At 51.8% G+C, this 15,012-nt stretch overlaps 1 protein-coding gene across 1 annotated transcript; it reads right to left on the bottom strand.

Moving 5' to 3' along the window:
- Window positions 1-3,074: 3,074 nt before the first annotated feature.
- Window positions 3,075-12,263, bottom strand: LOC311247515 (epidermal growth factor-like protein 7; the record flags this gene model as incomplete). Its single annotated transcript, XM_084338555.1, has 5 exons — window positions 12,099-12,263; window positions 10,236-10,358; window positions 6,666-6,772; window positions 3,734-3,829; window positions 3,075-3,293 (listed from the first exon to the last, which is right to left on the bottom strand). Coding segments are annotated over exons 1-5 (631 nt in total), but the record flags the coding sequence as incomplete, so codon positions are not given.
- Between the last annotated feature and the right edge of the window lie 2,749 nt (window positions 12,264-15,012).

Below are 15,012 nucleotides of genomic sequence, written 5' to 3'. Positions count from 1 at the left end.
TGCTCAAGGACACTTCGACACACTGCCCACGGAGGAGCGGGAATCGAACCGCGAACCTCCGGATTGCCAGACTACTGCTCCACCTGCCCCCTACAGAGTGCTGTTTGGATCAGCGCCAGGCTACAGAGTGCTGTTTGGATCAGCGCCAGGCTACAGAGTGATGTTTGGATCAGCGCCAGGCTACAGAGTGCTGTTTGGATCAGCGCCAGGCTACAGAGTGATGTTTGGATCAGCGCCAGGCTACAGAGTGCTGTTTGGATCAGCGCCAGGCTACAGAGTGCTGTTTGGATCAGCGCCAGGCTACAGAGTGCTGTTTGGATCAGCGCCAGGCTACAGAGTGCTGTTTGGATCAGCGCCAGGCTACAGAGTGATGTTTGGATCAGCGCCAGGCTACAGAGTGCTGTTTGGATCAGCGCCAGGCTACAGAGTGATGTTTGGATCAGCGCCAGGCTACAGAGTGCTGTTTGGATCAGCGCCAGGCTACAGAGTGATGTTTGGATCAGCGCCAGGCTACAGAGTGATGTTTGGATCAGCGCCAGGCTACAGAGTGCTGTTTGGATCAGCGCCAGGCTACAGAGTGATGTTTGGATCAGCGCCAGGCTACAGAGTGCTGTTTGGATCAGTGCCAGGGCTACAGAGTGCTGTTTGGATCAGCGCCAGGCTACAGAGTGCTGTTTGGATCAGCGCCAGGCTACAGAGCGATGTTTGGATCAGCGCCAGGCTACAGAGTGATGTTTGGATCAGCGCCAGGGCTACAGAGTGCTGTTTGGATCAGCGCCAGGCTACAGAGTGCTGTTTGGATCAGCGCCAGGCTACAGAGTGCTGTTTGGATCAGCGCCAGGCTACAGAGTGCTGTTTGGATCAGTGCCGGGCTACAGAGTGCTGTTTGGATCAGCGCCAGGCTACAGAGTGCTGTTTGGATCAGCGCCAGGCTACAGAGTGCTGTTTGGATCAGCGCCAGGCTACAGAGCGATGTTTGGATCAGCGCCAGGCTACAGAGTGCTGTTTGGATCAGCACCGGGTCTACAGAGCGATGTTTGGATCAGCGCCAGGCTACAGAGTGCTGTTTGGATCAGTGCCAGGCTACAGAGCGATGGCGATGTTTGGATCAGCGCCAGGCTACAGAGCGCTGTTTGGATCAGCGCCGGGTCGGGCTGTACCGAATAGTTCGAAGCTTCGTTCATAATGTTGACGTTCGAATTCTAAATCAACATTCAAATTTTTTAATAAAAGATTATTTTCTTTTGTTTTCTTTTAATATTTTTTATGTGTCTATTCATTCTGTTTAAACCAATGGTTTTTTTTCTTCACAGTTGCAGATAAAGATTAGGCTACACTAATATTATAGTATTATACTATTATAGTATATGACTCGTCATAAAAATGTAAATAAAACATTTATCATAAATGATGTAGCCTGGCGCTCGGCGCTCCATCAAGACGTCACCATCACTTTCGTACCAACCGTGCCCTTATTGGATTATTCATGTTGACGAAACTGACGAGTTGTATTCATTAAAGAAAGTTGATTTAATTTTAAAAAATTACTAATTTAATCACTTGATTCAAATTGAGGATTTAGTTTGAGGATATTTATAAAATAAAATAAAAAATATATATATAATATAATAATTTTTTTATTACATAATAAAATATGACGACAGACATTCGAAGCTTCGTTCGAATACTTCAATAGAAGCTTTGAATGTTGGGCGGCTACGTGGCGTAGTGGGCAAGGCGCTCGCCACGAATGACGGAGACGCTGGGCTTGCCTGTTCGAGCCCAGCGCTCCACATTGCTTTCAGTTTAGCTGGTTGTTCATACTAATACACATTGGCCGTATTAGGGGGTGGGAAACTGATGGGTGGGGATCGGGCGTTGTGGACAGCGACTCCTACAGGTCGGTTGGTGCGCCTGCGCAGTAGAATCAGGAAGTGTCAGGGGCAGCGTGAGCCTCCCACGCGTTACTCCTCGCCACTGAGAGATCGAGCTGCGCAGGTGAAAAGATGCGACTGCTGTTACCTCAAGTACCGGAGGGGACTTGTGCTATGTATGACTTAGTCCACATTGCAGCCGGCTTGTGGGAGGCAAGAAACAGCATCCGTGACAGGGGAGGGTTGAATTGGATGATACGAAAATTGGGATGGGAGAAAATATAGAAAAATGGGAGAAAAAGTGGATAAAAAAAAATAAGCTTTGAATGTTAAAAAATGACATTCGGTACGCCTCTATACTTTCCACAAGCAACTTGTCCTTCCGCGTTCCCGTTTTGCGCTCTGATTGGCCACGCACGTTTCTGGTCATGTGACATGTGCGCCCAATCGTGTGACGGCAAGTACTTTGGACGGTTAAGCTTAGGCACTCTCTCGAAGTTGGTTAAGGTTAGAGTTTGTCTTAGAGCAGGGCGATAGAACGCCAGCCCTGATTCCAAACTCTAACCTTAACCAACTGCGAAAGAGTCGCCTATAAGCTTAACCAGTGATAAACTAGGCGTTCGGTAGTTTGCAGGCTGTTCGACGCGGAAATGGGCAAAGACACTGCTCGTCATGCGATTGGGCGCACATGTCACATGACCAGAAACGTGCGTGGCCAATCAGAGCGCAAAACGGGAACGCGGAAGGACAAGTTGCTTGTGGAAAGTATAGACGCATTCGGTACAGCCCTAGCGCCGGGGCTACAGAGCGCTGTTTGCTTTACTCGTGAAGAAGATAAGTGTGTATTTATTTACACTGCGTCAATCTCTGAGCTTGCGCTCTGGTGATTATCGGACCGGTTCCCCATCTGGTCGCGGCGTTTTTCGGGAGGCGGGACCGGCGGCGCGCGGTCCGCTTGCAGTCGGCACCAGTCGCAGTGCATTATTACTCACGGTACGAGTTGAGAGTGGCATAGCGCGTACCAAAAGTAATAATGGACCGCGAAGCTGGCTGTGCTCCCTTCTTCTGCTTCTTCTTCTTCTTCTTCTTCTTCTTCTTATTCTCCTTCATCTTCTTCTTCTTCTGTGCTACGATTGGAGGACGACGCTGTGGAACACAAGAGGACACACACACGGCGTCCATGTTCTCTCGGTCGTGTACCTGATTCGCCGGTCGGGGCTCTGTGGTCGCCTGCCGTTGCCCGGGTGGGAGGAGTGGGAGGAAGAGGAGGAGGAGGAGGAGGAGGATGAGGAGGAAGGCTCTGACAGGCGTGGCCGTCCGGTGCCATCCTGAAGCCCTCTCCGCACGCACAGCGGAAGCTGCCTGCCGTGTTCACGCACTCCTGGGAGCAGGGCTGCCGCCCGCCGCACTCATCCACGTCTGACGGAGAGAGGGAAGAGGAGAAGAGGAGAGAGGGAAGAGGAGAAGAGGAGAGAGGGAAGAGGAGAAGAGGAGAGAGGGAAGAGGAGAAGAGGAGAGAGGGGTGTGAATTCGTGTGTGCGTGGGTGTGTGTGTGTATGTGTGTGTGTATATGTGTGTGTGTGTGTGTATATGTGTGGGTGTATATGTGTGTGGGTGTATGTGTGTGTATATGTGTGTGTGTGTGTGTGTGTGTGTATGTGTGTGTATATGTGTGGGTGTATATGTGTGTGAGTGTATGCGTTTGTGTATATGTGTGTGTGTGTGTGTGTGTGTGTGTGTGTGTATATAATATGTGTGTGTGTGTATATGTGTGTGTGTATGTGTGTGTGTGTATATATGTGTGGGTGTATATGTGTGTGTATATGTGTGTGTGCGCTCTTGCTCTTGTGTGTACCTACCTGTTTGACACTGCGGCCCCGTCCAGCCCAGAGGACAGGCGCAGCGGTTGGGCTTCAGACAGGTTCCCCCGTTCACACAGGCGTGGCCACAGAGCGCTGCGAGAGAGTAATATATATTATTATATTATATTATTATTATCAGACCGCTGTGAGAGGAGGACAGACAGACGCACGTCTGAGACACTTCAACAAAACAACATCAGTCTGGGATGATTGTGCATATTGTGTTTAGTGTGATGACGAATAAAACTACTATTACTAAACTACTACTACTAACTTCACGGCTTTGTTTCCAGGTGCCTCTGGGGACGGAAGACGTAACACACGTTCATTTTTTACCGCCAAACCACCTTCACTGGGGTTTATAACGTTGCTGCGTGCTACAGGTATATTTAGGCGACGACCGCATACCTGACACAGGTGAAACCAATTACCTGATTGCTCACAGGTGAAGATGCTGAACACCAACCTGCAGCTCCCTGTCTCAGGTCGACTAGAGCTCAGGTCTCAGGTCCACTAGAGCTCAGGTCTCAGGTCGACTAGAGCTCAGGTCTCAGGTCCACTAGAGCTCAGGTCTCAGGTCCACTAGAGCTCAGGTCTCAGGTCCACTAGAGCTCAGGTCTCAGGTCCACTAGAGCTCCGGTCTCAGGTCTACTAGAGCTCAGGTCTCAGGTCCACTAGAGCTCAGGTCTACTAGAGCTCAGGTCTCAGGTCTACTAGAGCTCAGGTCTCAGGTCTACTAGAGCTCAGGTCTCAGGTCTACTAGAGCTCCGGTCTCAGGTCCACTAGAGCTCAGGTCTCAGGTCCACTAGAGCTCAGGTCTCAGGTCTACTAGAGCTCAGGTCTCAGGTCTACTAGAGCTCAGGTCTCAGGTCCACTAGAGCTCAGGTCTCAGGTCTACTAGAGCTCCGGTCTCAGGTCCACTAGAGCTCAGGTCTCAGGTCCACTAGAGCTCAGGTCTCAGGTCCACTAGAGCTCAGGTCTCAGGTCTACTGGAGCTCAGGTCTCAGATCTACTAGAGCTCAGGTCTCAGGTCTCAGGTCTACTAGAGCTCAGGTCTCAGGTCCACTAGAGCTCAGGTCTCAGGTCTACTAGAGCTCAGGTCTCAGGTCCACTAGAGCTCAGGTCTCAGATCTACTAGAGCTCAGGTCTCAGGTCTACTAGAGCTCAGGTCTCAGGTCCACTAGAGCTCAGGTCTCAGATCTACTAGAGCTCAGGTCTCAGGTCTACTGGAGCTCAGGTCTCAGATCTACTGGAGCTCAGGTCTCAGGTCTACTGGAGCTCAGGTCTCAGGTCCACTAGAGCTCAGATCTCAGGTCCACTAGAGCTCAGGTCTCATGTCTTCTAGAGCTCAGGTCTCAGGTCTACTAGAGCTCAGGTCTCAGGTCCACTAGAGCTCAGGTCTCAGGTCTACTAGAGCTCAGGTCTCAGGTCTACTAGAGCTCAGGTCTCAGGTCTACTAGAGCTCAGGTCTCAGGTCTACTGGAGCTCAGGTCTCAGGTCCACTAGAGCTCAGGTCTCAGGTCCACTAGAGCTCAGGTCTCAGGTCTACTAGAGCTCAGGTCTCAGGTCTACTAGAGCTCCGGTCTCAGGTCTACTAGAGCTCCGGTCTCAGGTCCACTAGAGCTCAGGTCTCAGGTCCACTAGAGCTCAGGTCTCAGGTCCACTAGAGCTCAGGTCTCAGGTCCACTAGAGCTCAGGTCTCAGGTCTACTAGAGCTCAGGTCTCAGGTCTACTAGAGCTCTGGTCTCAGGTCTACTAGAGCTCAGGTCTCAGGTCCACTAGAGCTCAGGTCTCAGGTCTACTAGAGCTCAGGTCTCAGGTCCACTAGAGCTCAGGTCTCAGGTCTACTAGAGCTCCGGTCTCAGGTCCACTAGAGCTCAGGTCTCAGGTCTACTAGAGCTCAGGTCTCAGGTCCACTAGAGCTCAGGTCTCAGGTCTACTAGAGCTCAGGTCTCAGGTCCACTAGAGCTCAGGTCTCAGGTCCACTAGAGCTCAGGTCTCAGGTCTACTAGAGCTCAGGTCTCAGGTCCACTAGAGCTCAGGTCTCAGGTCTACTAGAGCTCAGGTCTCAGGTCCACTAGAGCTCAGGTCTCAGGTCCACTAGAGCTCAGGTCTCAGGTCTACTAGAGCTCAGGTCTCAGGTCCACTAGAGCTCAGGTATCAGGTCTACTAGAGCTCAGGTCTCAGGTCCACTAGAGCTCAGGTCTCAGGTCTACTAGAGCTCAGGTCTACTAGAGCTCAGGTCTCAGGTCTACTAGAGCTCAGGTCTCAGGTCCACTAGAGCTCAGGTCTCAGGTCTACTAGAGCTCAGGTCTCAGGTCTACTAGAGCTCAGGTCTCAGGTCTACTAGAGCTCAGGTCTCAGGTCCACTAGAGCTCAGGTCTCAGGTCTACTAGAGCTCAGGTCTCAGGTCCACTAGAGCTCAGGTCTCAGGTCCACTAGAGCTCAGGTCTCAGGTCCACTAGAGCTCCCTGTCAGACCCTTCATCAATGAAACATTCTAGTGGCGTCCTGCCTTCGCGAAGAGTCACCTTGGTTACAGCCGTGAGAAGTGTCAGTCACCATGGTTACAGCCGTGAGAAGTGTCAGTCACCTTGGTTACAGCTGTGAGAAGTGTCAGTCACCATGGTTACAGCCGTGAGAAGCGTCAGTCACCTTGGTTACAGCTGTGAGAAGTGTCAGTCACCTTGGTTACAGCCGTGAGAAGTGTCAGTCACCTTGGTTACAGCCGTGAGAAGAGTCAGTCACCATGGTTACAGCCGTGAGAAGTGTCAGTCACCTTGGTTACAGCCGTGAGAAGTGTCAGTCACCATGGTTACAGCCGTGAGAAGTGTCAGTCACCTTGGTTACAGCCGTGAGAAGTGTCAGTCACCTTGGTTACAGCCGTGAGAAGCGTCACCTTGGTTACAGCCGTGAGAAGCGTCAGTCACCTTGGTTACAGCCGTGAGAGTGGACCCGACGCCATCCCGGACAGCATTCTGGGTAGGAGTGAGACGCCACCCTGCTCACCTGCCGCGACGCCTGCCGGTACACCGTCCTGTCGGGGGGGGGGGGGGGGGGGAGAAACAAAACACACGCGGTTAGGGATCCACATGCCGAACGGTTCACGGTCCTGTCGCCAGTGCTGCTGCGTGTGGTACGACCCCTGTAGTGTGTTTCTGCTGCGTGTGGTATGACCCCTGTAGTGTGTTTCTGCTGCGTGTGGTATGACCCCTGTAGTGTGTTTCTGCTGCGTGTGGTATGACCCCTGTAGTGTGTTTCTGCTGCGTGTGGTATGACCCCTGTAGCGTGTTTCTGCTGCGTGTGGTACGACCCCTGTAGCGTGGTGTTTCTGCTGCGTGTGGTACGACCCCTGTAGCGTGGTGTTTCTGCTGCGTGTGGTACGACCCCTGTAGCGTGTTGTTTCTGCTGCGTGTGGTACGACCCCTGTAGCGTGTTTCTGCTGCGTGTGGTACGACCCCTGTAGCGTGTTTCTGCTGCGTGTGGTACGACCCCTGTAGCGTGTTTCTGCTGCGTGTGGTACGACCCCTGTAGCGTGTTTCCATATTCGGTCAGCCTGCAGGAATGCTGCGCTTGATGAGAGACAGTGGGAATTCTCTGGAACGCCATCTATATAAACCACGGACCGCTGACATCCAAGAGTGCGTTGGAGTCCGTGGAGGGAAGGAGGGAGGGAGGGAGGGAGGGAGGGAGGGAGGGAGGGAGGGAGGGAGGGAGGGAGGGAGGGAGGGATGGATGGAGGGGGGGATGAAGGGAGGGAGGGAGGGAGGGAGGGAGGGAGGGGATGGGGATGACAGAAAAAGTCAATTTGAGGTTTCCACTGATGCAATCTTCTGAAATATGTCGCTGATGGACAACGGGGGAGAGTGAGAGGTAGAAAGAACGTGGAATGGAGTGAAATGACAGAGAGAGGTTTTGGAATCGGCTGCAACATATTAATCAGCACCATCGGACTCTAACCAGCAACCCGTCTCAGGGCAAAGGAAGAGAGAGAGTGAGAGTGAGAAACGGGAGTGAATGGGGGCGGGGGGGAGAGAGTGAATGGGAGACAACGGGGGAGAGAAGGGGAAAAGAGAGAGAGAGAGTGAGTGAATGGGGGGGGGGGGTGAGTCAATGGGAGACAACAGGGGAGAGCGGGGGAAAAGAGAGAGAGAGATGGAATGAGAGAGAGTCAGGGCAGAGAGAGAGAGAGAGACAGAGAGAGACAGAGAGAGAGAGTCGGGCAGAGAGAGAGAAAGAGTTGGGCAGAGAGAGACAGGGAGAGAGAGAGAGTCAGGCAAAGAGAGAGAGAGAGAGAGTCGGGCAGAGAGAGAGAGAGAGATAGTCGGGCAGAGAGAGAGAGAGAGAGAGTCGGGCAAAGAGAGAGAGAGAGAGTCGGGCAAAGAGAGAGAGAGAAAGAGAGAGAGAGTCGGGCAGAGAGAGAGACAGAGCGAGAGAGAGAGAGATAGAGTCAGCAGACAGAGAGAAAGAGAGAGAGAGTCGGGCAGAGAGAGAGAGAGAAAGAGAGAGAGAGTCGGGCAGAGAGAGACAGAGTCAGGCAGAGAGAGAGAGAGAGAGCGGGCAGAGAGAGAGAAAGAGAGCGAGAGAGACAGAGATAGAGAGAGAGAGACAGAGAGCAGAGAGAGAGACAGAGATAGACAGAGAGAGATAGAGATGGAGAGAGAGAGAGACAGAGAGAGAGCAGAGAGAGACGGAGAGAGAGCAGAGAGAGACGGAGATAGAGAGAGAGAGAGAGAGAGAGAGAGTGCGTAAGCACGGAGGGAGAGGTTGTCCAACATAAACAAGGCCATGGTCTCTGTGGGAAGGCGGTTCATTTCCCGTAGTTACACAAAATACTTGATTTTTAGATTCCGCCAAAGTATGTGCCGCCGTGACCCAATTCTGCACGCGTGTGTGTGTGTGTGCGTGTGTGTGTGGGTGTGCGTGTGTGTGTGCATGTATGTGTGTGTGTGTGTGTGTGTGCGTGTGTGTGTGGGTGTGCGTGTGTGTGTGTGTGTTCATGTATGTGTGTGTGTGTGTGTGTGTACGCTCGCATGTGAGAAGCGACTAAATGCGGGTTGTCCGTTTCACTTCTGTCTGTTTCCTTTGCTAAACACGCGAGGCATCGGTTTACGCTCTCTCGAAACAACAAACATACATTTTTGGACGGATTTTCCATTATAATAACATTAGTCTTCGTGTAAGTAAAAGCAGACCCTGGATGTCTATAGATGAGCTGTCGGGTGGAGTGTCACAGTAAGTGGTTCAGGACGTATCGTATCGTCTTATGCACAGCTGTGAAGAGGCATTACGCGTTCGCAGAGCAGCTCGATTAATGGCGGGGAAAAAAATCATAATCGCGATTATTAAACGCGCCGCTTACTCCTTTCTTTGAGAACATTATGCCAAGGGTGGCTAGGTGGTGCAGTGGGCAAGGCGCTCACCACCAATGCAGGAGACGCTGGGTTCGAGCCCAGCTCTCCGCATTGCTATCAGCTTGGCTGGTCGTTCATACAAATACAATTGGCAGTATTAGGGGGTGGGAAGCTGATGGGTGGGGATCGGACGTTGTGGACAGCGACTCCTACAGTTCGGTTGGTGCGCCTGCGCAGCAGAATCAGGAAGCAACGAGGGTGGTGTGTCCCTCCCACGCAGACCCTCGCCGCTGAGAGATCGCGCTGTGCAGGTGAAAAGATGCGACGGCTGCTTCCTCGAGTACCGGAGGGGACGTGTGATGTAAGGCTTCGTCCACATTGCAGCCGGCTTGTGAGAGGCATGGTCTAACAGCGTTCGAGACAGGGGAGGGTAGAATTGGATAATACGAAATTGGGATGGGAGAAAAATAGAAAATGTGAGAAAAAGTAGATAAAAAAAGAAAATAACATTATGCCAATTCCCCCTCCCCTTCCTGGTCGTTGCGCGCATTTTGGCCCCACTTGCCGGTCTAGGGAGGGTTGAAGTCTATCTCATGCTTCCTCCGACACATGTGGAGACAGCCAGCAGCCTCTTTTCACCTGACAGCGCGGACTCTCACTGGGGGAGGTGTAACGCGTGGGAGGCTCACACTACTTCCCCCAGTTCCCTCCCTCGCTGTGCAGGCGCCCTGACCGACCTGTAGGAGTCGCTGTTTTCAACGACCAGGACCCACACCACCCCACCGGCTTTCCCACCCGCTGACACTGCCAATTGTGTCAGTACGGACGACCGACCAAGCCGGAGGTACCGCTGACAGCTGGATTCGATCCCACTGTCTCTGCGGTGGTAGACAGACGCTTAGTCCGCCCCGTATTTTATTCTTAATTTCTATTCTTATTCGTGACTTTTGTTTTTGACTACGTAAATGTTTACTGTGAGCGATCTGTAGTGCTGAATTTCCCTCGAGATAAATAAAGTATTTCTATTCTATTCTATCTTGTTTTCATGATCGTGGGCGGCCGAAATCGTAATTGAAACTCCATTAATCGGCCAGCCCTGCGTGCGCGTGTGTGTGTGTGTTGGGTTGTCACGGGAACACGTCTTACTTGTAGGTGCTGCAGAGGCGATGGCCCTGACACAGGGTGATGTAGGGCTTGTGCACCGGCTGGACGTACGACTCTGTCGCCATGACGACATTGTGGCGGACGTCGCGGCCGCACACCCTCCTCCTGGAGAAGAAGAAAAGAGCGGGAAACGAACGATAACGTCAAAGTTAGCGGTTTGTATGGCTATTTGTGAGGGTTTTACAAAATGTGAATCGCTTTTATTTGGTTATTGTTTTTTTTAGTTGATAAGAATATAGGATAATAAAGCATGATTCTTCAGCCTGTACCTTTTCAGTCACTGCCAGAATCAAAGACCGTTGACAGTCTGGAACGATTGCGCTTATTGTATTGTGTGAGACGACTGAATAAAAACTGCTACTACTAACTACTAACGTCACTCCTTTGTTTCAAGGTGCCTCTGGGGATGGAAGTTGAACTAACGCACGTTCATTTTTTACTGCCAAACAAAACCACCTTCACTGGGGTTTAAAACGTTGCTGCGTGCTACAGGTATATTAAGGCGACCGCATACGTGACACAGGTGAAACCAATTACCTGATCACTCGTTACAGCCCACGGTGGTACGGTTCATATAAAAACATTATACAACTGAATAAATGCAGCCATATATATATATTTATAGACATACATACAAACGTACCTGGAATTTTTTTTCAACCCTGATGAATGAAGGTGGCTTAGCTGGCAGTTAATGTCCACACAATATGTTCTATAAAGTGTTATGTTATGTATCTTATTATTTTATTGAACTATTTTATCGCACTACAGTCCTTTTACTGTCTATTATATTTGACCAGCTATTTGATTGCACTTTTTTACACTGTCTATTCTCTATTTTATTATTTTTATCACCGCCTATTTTAAAACTGAATCAAACCGTAAACAGAGAGGCCTATTGGGATGTTAGATCCTAATGTGAAAAACTGTGATTTGCCTCACCTTGCTGCTCTCTTTTTGATGCTCGTTTTATGTCTGTAACTAATGATGTTTTATGATGTTTTATATGTCTGCACTTTATGCTCATCTTATGCCGTCGTTTTAATTTTTTTTTACTGCTGTGAATTACTGTATGAACAGAAGAACACTAAAACTAGTAACAGAGTAAGAGAAACATAGAATAAATAAATTATGATTATACAGTAACTGTAAACTGTAAACTGTAAACCACCCATCACCAAGTATGGGTTTTCTATATAGTTTCTTACAGGAATGGCAGGGTGTTAAGAGTGGATAATGGCCCCACTTACACCTTATTATTAGCTCTAAAGGGTATTTCCCCCGACCAGCCCAGACTGACCTCGTGGGACAGTTCACTTGGAGATGTTTAACTTAAGTCCTATAACGGTTCCCCCGTTAAACGAGCAAAAAAAGCGTTTAAAACCCCCAGATGAAGGCCTCAAACGTGTCCACGTGTCACTTTATTAAGTTGACGTGTAATCGCAGCCCATTGGCCCATCATGTAATTGCCACAGAATGTGTCCGAACTAAAACGCTGAACTTTGACCTCTCCGGAGGAGGAGGGGGTTTTTCGGTTTATATTTTGGTCGAGTCGACTCATGAGATCGAAAAAAGACGAGGCGGGGTCTAATTGTTTACGACAGGAAGGTGTGAGAGCTTGTGGTGCCGGGACGTCAAAGAGTCTTAAATGTGTTAAATGTCATCCCAGCACTCAGAGCGGGGCCACACAGTCACAGAGGGGGGCGAGGACGTCGAGTGAAGCAGACAGGGCTTTAAAAACAAACCGGTCTAATTAAGCATCGATGTGAAGACGTGTGTGACTGAAGCCAAAGGCAGAGTGACAGCCCATAATAAACACAGGAAGTGTAATAAGGGAGCCGTTACCCGTGGTGACCACCGAAGAAGTGGGGAGTGCCGCTCGTCACATGGAGGATGAAGAGGGAGGAGGAGAGGAGGAGTGTTCGATACATGTCTTCCTCTTTCCCACGTTCCCGTGCTGTCTCTCTCTCTCTCTCTCTCTCTGCCTGGGGGGGGGGCCGTGTTCTCTCCCCGGGGGGCGGGGGGGTGCGACTTAGGCTACCTGTGAGGGGAAGACAGAGAGAGAGAGACAGAGAGAGATCTGATGATGAGTGAGGTCCCAATGAATCACAGAAAACAGACACATTTTACAGAAAAAAAAACAACAGAGCCTCGTTTTTCAACTCTCCGGCCAAGAGAGAGCGAGGAGGTGAACCCAGGGGCGAGATATAATAAATTCTAATAATAATCCTCCCGTAGAGGGATGGATGTAAACCGCCGTGCGTGACCATGACCGGTGCGCTGCAGAATCCATGGCAACCGTGGCAACAACAACAACACCTCGGAAAAGACGCTGCGTCTTTAACGCCTCTTTGAAGCGGCGCGGAGGGAGAGGAGAGGGATGGACTGTCAGCCGCGTCGTGTCTGTTTGAAGACGGAGGGACATCCGCTACACCCCCCCCCCACCCCCCTCCCTCACCACCCTTCAACGGGAGATTAGAGCGCTGCACGCTCCCAGCCCTTTTCCAAAGCATTAGCACACAAACACACACGCACACACACACACACACACACACACACACACACGAGAGAGGCGGCGGCGGTGACGGCTCTAGACGGAAAACAAATTAGGCAGCGTCACGACGGACGATCACCGACCGGCAAACCTTTTCCATCAACGCGGTTTTTACTGCTGTGAAGCGTTAAGCCGCCCGAGGCCACGCGGGGTGTGACGAGGTGAGGAAGAGCGGGCTGTGACGAGGTGAGGAAGAGCCGGGTGTGACGAGGTGAGGAAGAGCGGGGTGTGACGAGGTGAGGAAGAGCGGGCTGTGACGAGGTGAGGAAGAGCCGGGTGTGACGAGGTGAGGAAGAGCGGGGTGTGACGAGGTGAGGAAGAGGAGCGGGGTGTGACGAGGTGAGGAAGAGCGGGGTGTGACGAGGTGAGGAAGAGCGGGGTGTGACGAGGTGAGGAAGAGCGGGGTGTGACGAGGTGAGGAAGAGCGGGGTGTGACGAGGTGAGGAAGAGCGGGGTGTGACGAGGTGAGGACGAAGAGCGGGGTGTGACGAGGTGAGGAAGAGCGGGGTGTGACGAGGTGAGGAAGAGCGGGTGTGACGAGGTGAGGAAGAGCGGGGTGTGACGAGGTGAGGACGAAGAGCGGGGTGTGACGAGGTGAGGAAGAGCGGGGTGTGACGAGGTGAGGAAGAGCGGGGTGTGACGAGGTGAGGAAGAGCGGGGTGTGACAAGGTGAGGAAGAGCGGGGTGTGACGAGGTGAGGAAGAGCGGGCTGTGACGAGGTGAGGAAGAGCGGGCTGTTGGCGCGGCGAGGAAGAGGAACACGGCTTGTTTGGAACCTTCAAAGAAACACATTGTGAATTCTTGGCATCGCACGCGCGGAGAGAGAGAGAGGGAACAACTCTCTGGCTGAAAGTGGGGAAACACACAGTGTTTCTGCACACGAGAGACCTAACGTGAGCTGGGGAATGTGGGGAATATAACAAGAGTGATTCTGTTCTATCTGAGGTGGTGGCGGGGGTCAGGGAGAGAGAGGGGGAGAGAGGGGGAGAGAGAGAGGGGTGGAGGGAGGGAGAGATAGAGAGAGAGGGATGGGTGGATAGATAGAGAGAGAGGTGGAGGGAGAGAGGGGGAGGTGAGAGGGAGGTAGAGATAGATAGAGGTGGAGGGAGAGGGAGGGAGAGAGAGAAGGTGAGAGAGAGAGGGTGGGAGAGAGAGGGAGGGAGGGAGAGAGAGAGGGGGAGGTGAGGGAGAGATAGAGAGAGAGATGGAGAGAGGGAGGGGGGAGGTGAGGGAGAGAGAGGGGGAAGGTGGGAGAGAGAGCGGTAGAGATAGAGGTGGAGGGAGAGAGAGAGGGGTGAGAGGGAGATGGAGAGAGATGGAGAGAGAGAAGTTGAGAGAGAGATAGAGGGTGAGAGGGGGAGAGATAGAGAAAGAGGTGGAGGGAGAGAGAAAGAGGAAGGGTGAGCGAGAGAGAGGGAGAGATAGAGAGAAAGATGGAGGGAGAGAGATGGTGAGAGAGAGGGATAGATTGAGAGAGAGGGGGAGAGGGAGGGAGGCAGGGAGAGAGAGGCAGGGAGAGAGAGGGATAGAGAGGCAGGGAGAGAGAGGCAGGGAGAGGCAGGGAGAGAGAGGCAGGGAGAGAGAGGGGCAGGGAGAGAGACAGACAGGGAGAGAGGGAGAGATAGAGAGAAAGGTGGAGGGAGAGGGAGAGAGAGATGGTGAGATAGAGAGAGGGGTGAGAGAGAGAGGGTGAGAGATATAGGTAGAAAGAGAAAGGCAGGGAGAGAGAGAGAGAGAGGCAGGGAGAGAGAGGCAGGGAGAGAGGGAGATAGAGAGGCAGGGAGGGAGAGAAAGAGAGAGAGGGAGAGAAAGAGAGAGAGAGAGAGAGGGAGTTATACTACACGCTCTGGAACATCCTTCATGTGTCTGTCAGCAGCGGCGCTGCCAACCCTCACATGTTCTATTCCACTGAAATGCAAACCGAGTGATTCAACGTTCAAACAGTGAGCTCATCCGGGGAGGTCGTATATTGATCCTGCGGCGTCGGAAACGTCCCGCTGGCGCTCCGCGAGAGAGAGAGAGAGCCGCTCGTCTCGTGCCAACGCGCTTCCAGCAGCCGTCATCTGGAGAGCCTTACACGCAATCAAGCCGATTCCTTCAACGTATATAACGGCCGACGTTTAATGAGGTTTTGGGTTAAAATAGATTTGAGTGTGCCCTCCCCGGTGAGTGCTTGTGAGGATTGGCGCCCATAAAAGCAGTGTA

The sequence above is a fragment of the Notolepis coatsorum genome (genome assembly GCF_963971535.1).
Source record: "Notolepis coatsorum genome assembly, contig: SCAFFOLD_4112, whole genome shotgun sequence".
Lineage (NCBI taxonomy): Eukaryota > Metazoa > Chordata > Actinopteri > Aulopiformes > Paralepididae > Notolepis > Notolepis coatsorum.
Note: the sequence above shows the minus strand (reverse complement) of the source record. Positions and strands in the feature narration are given on the sequence as shown.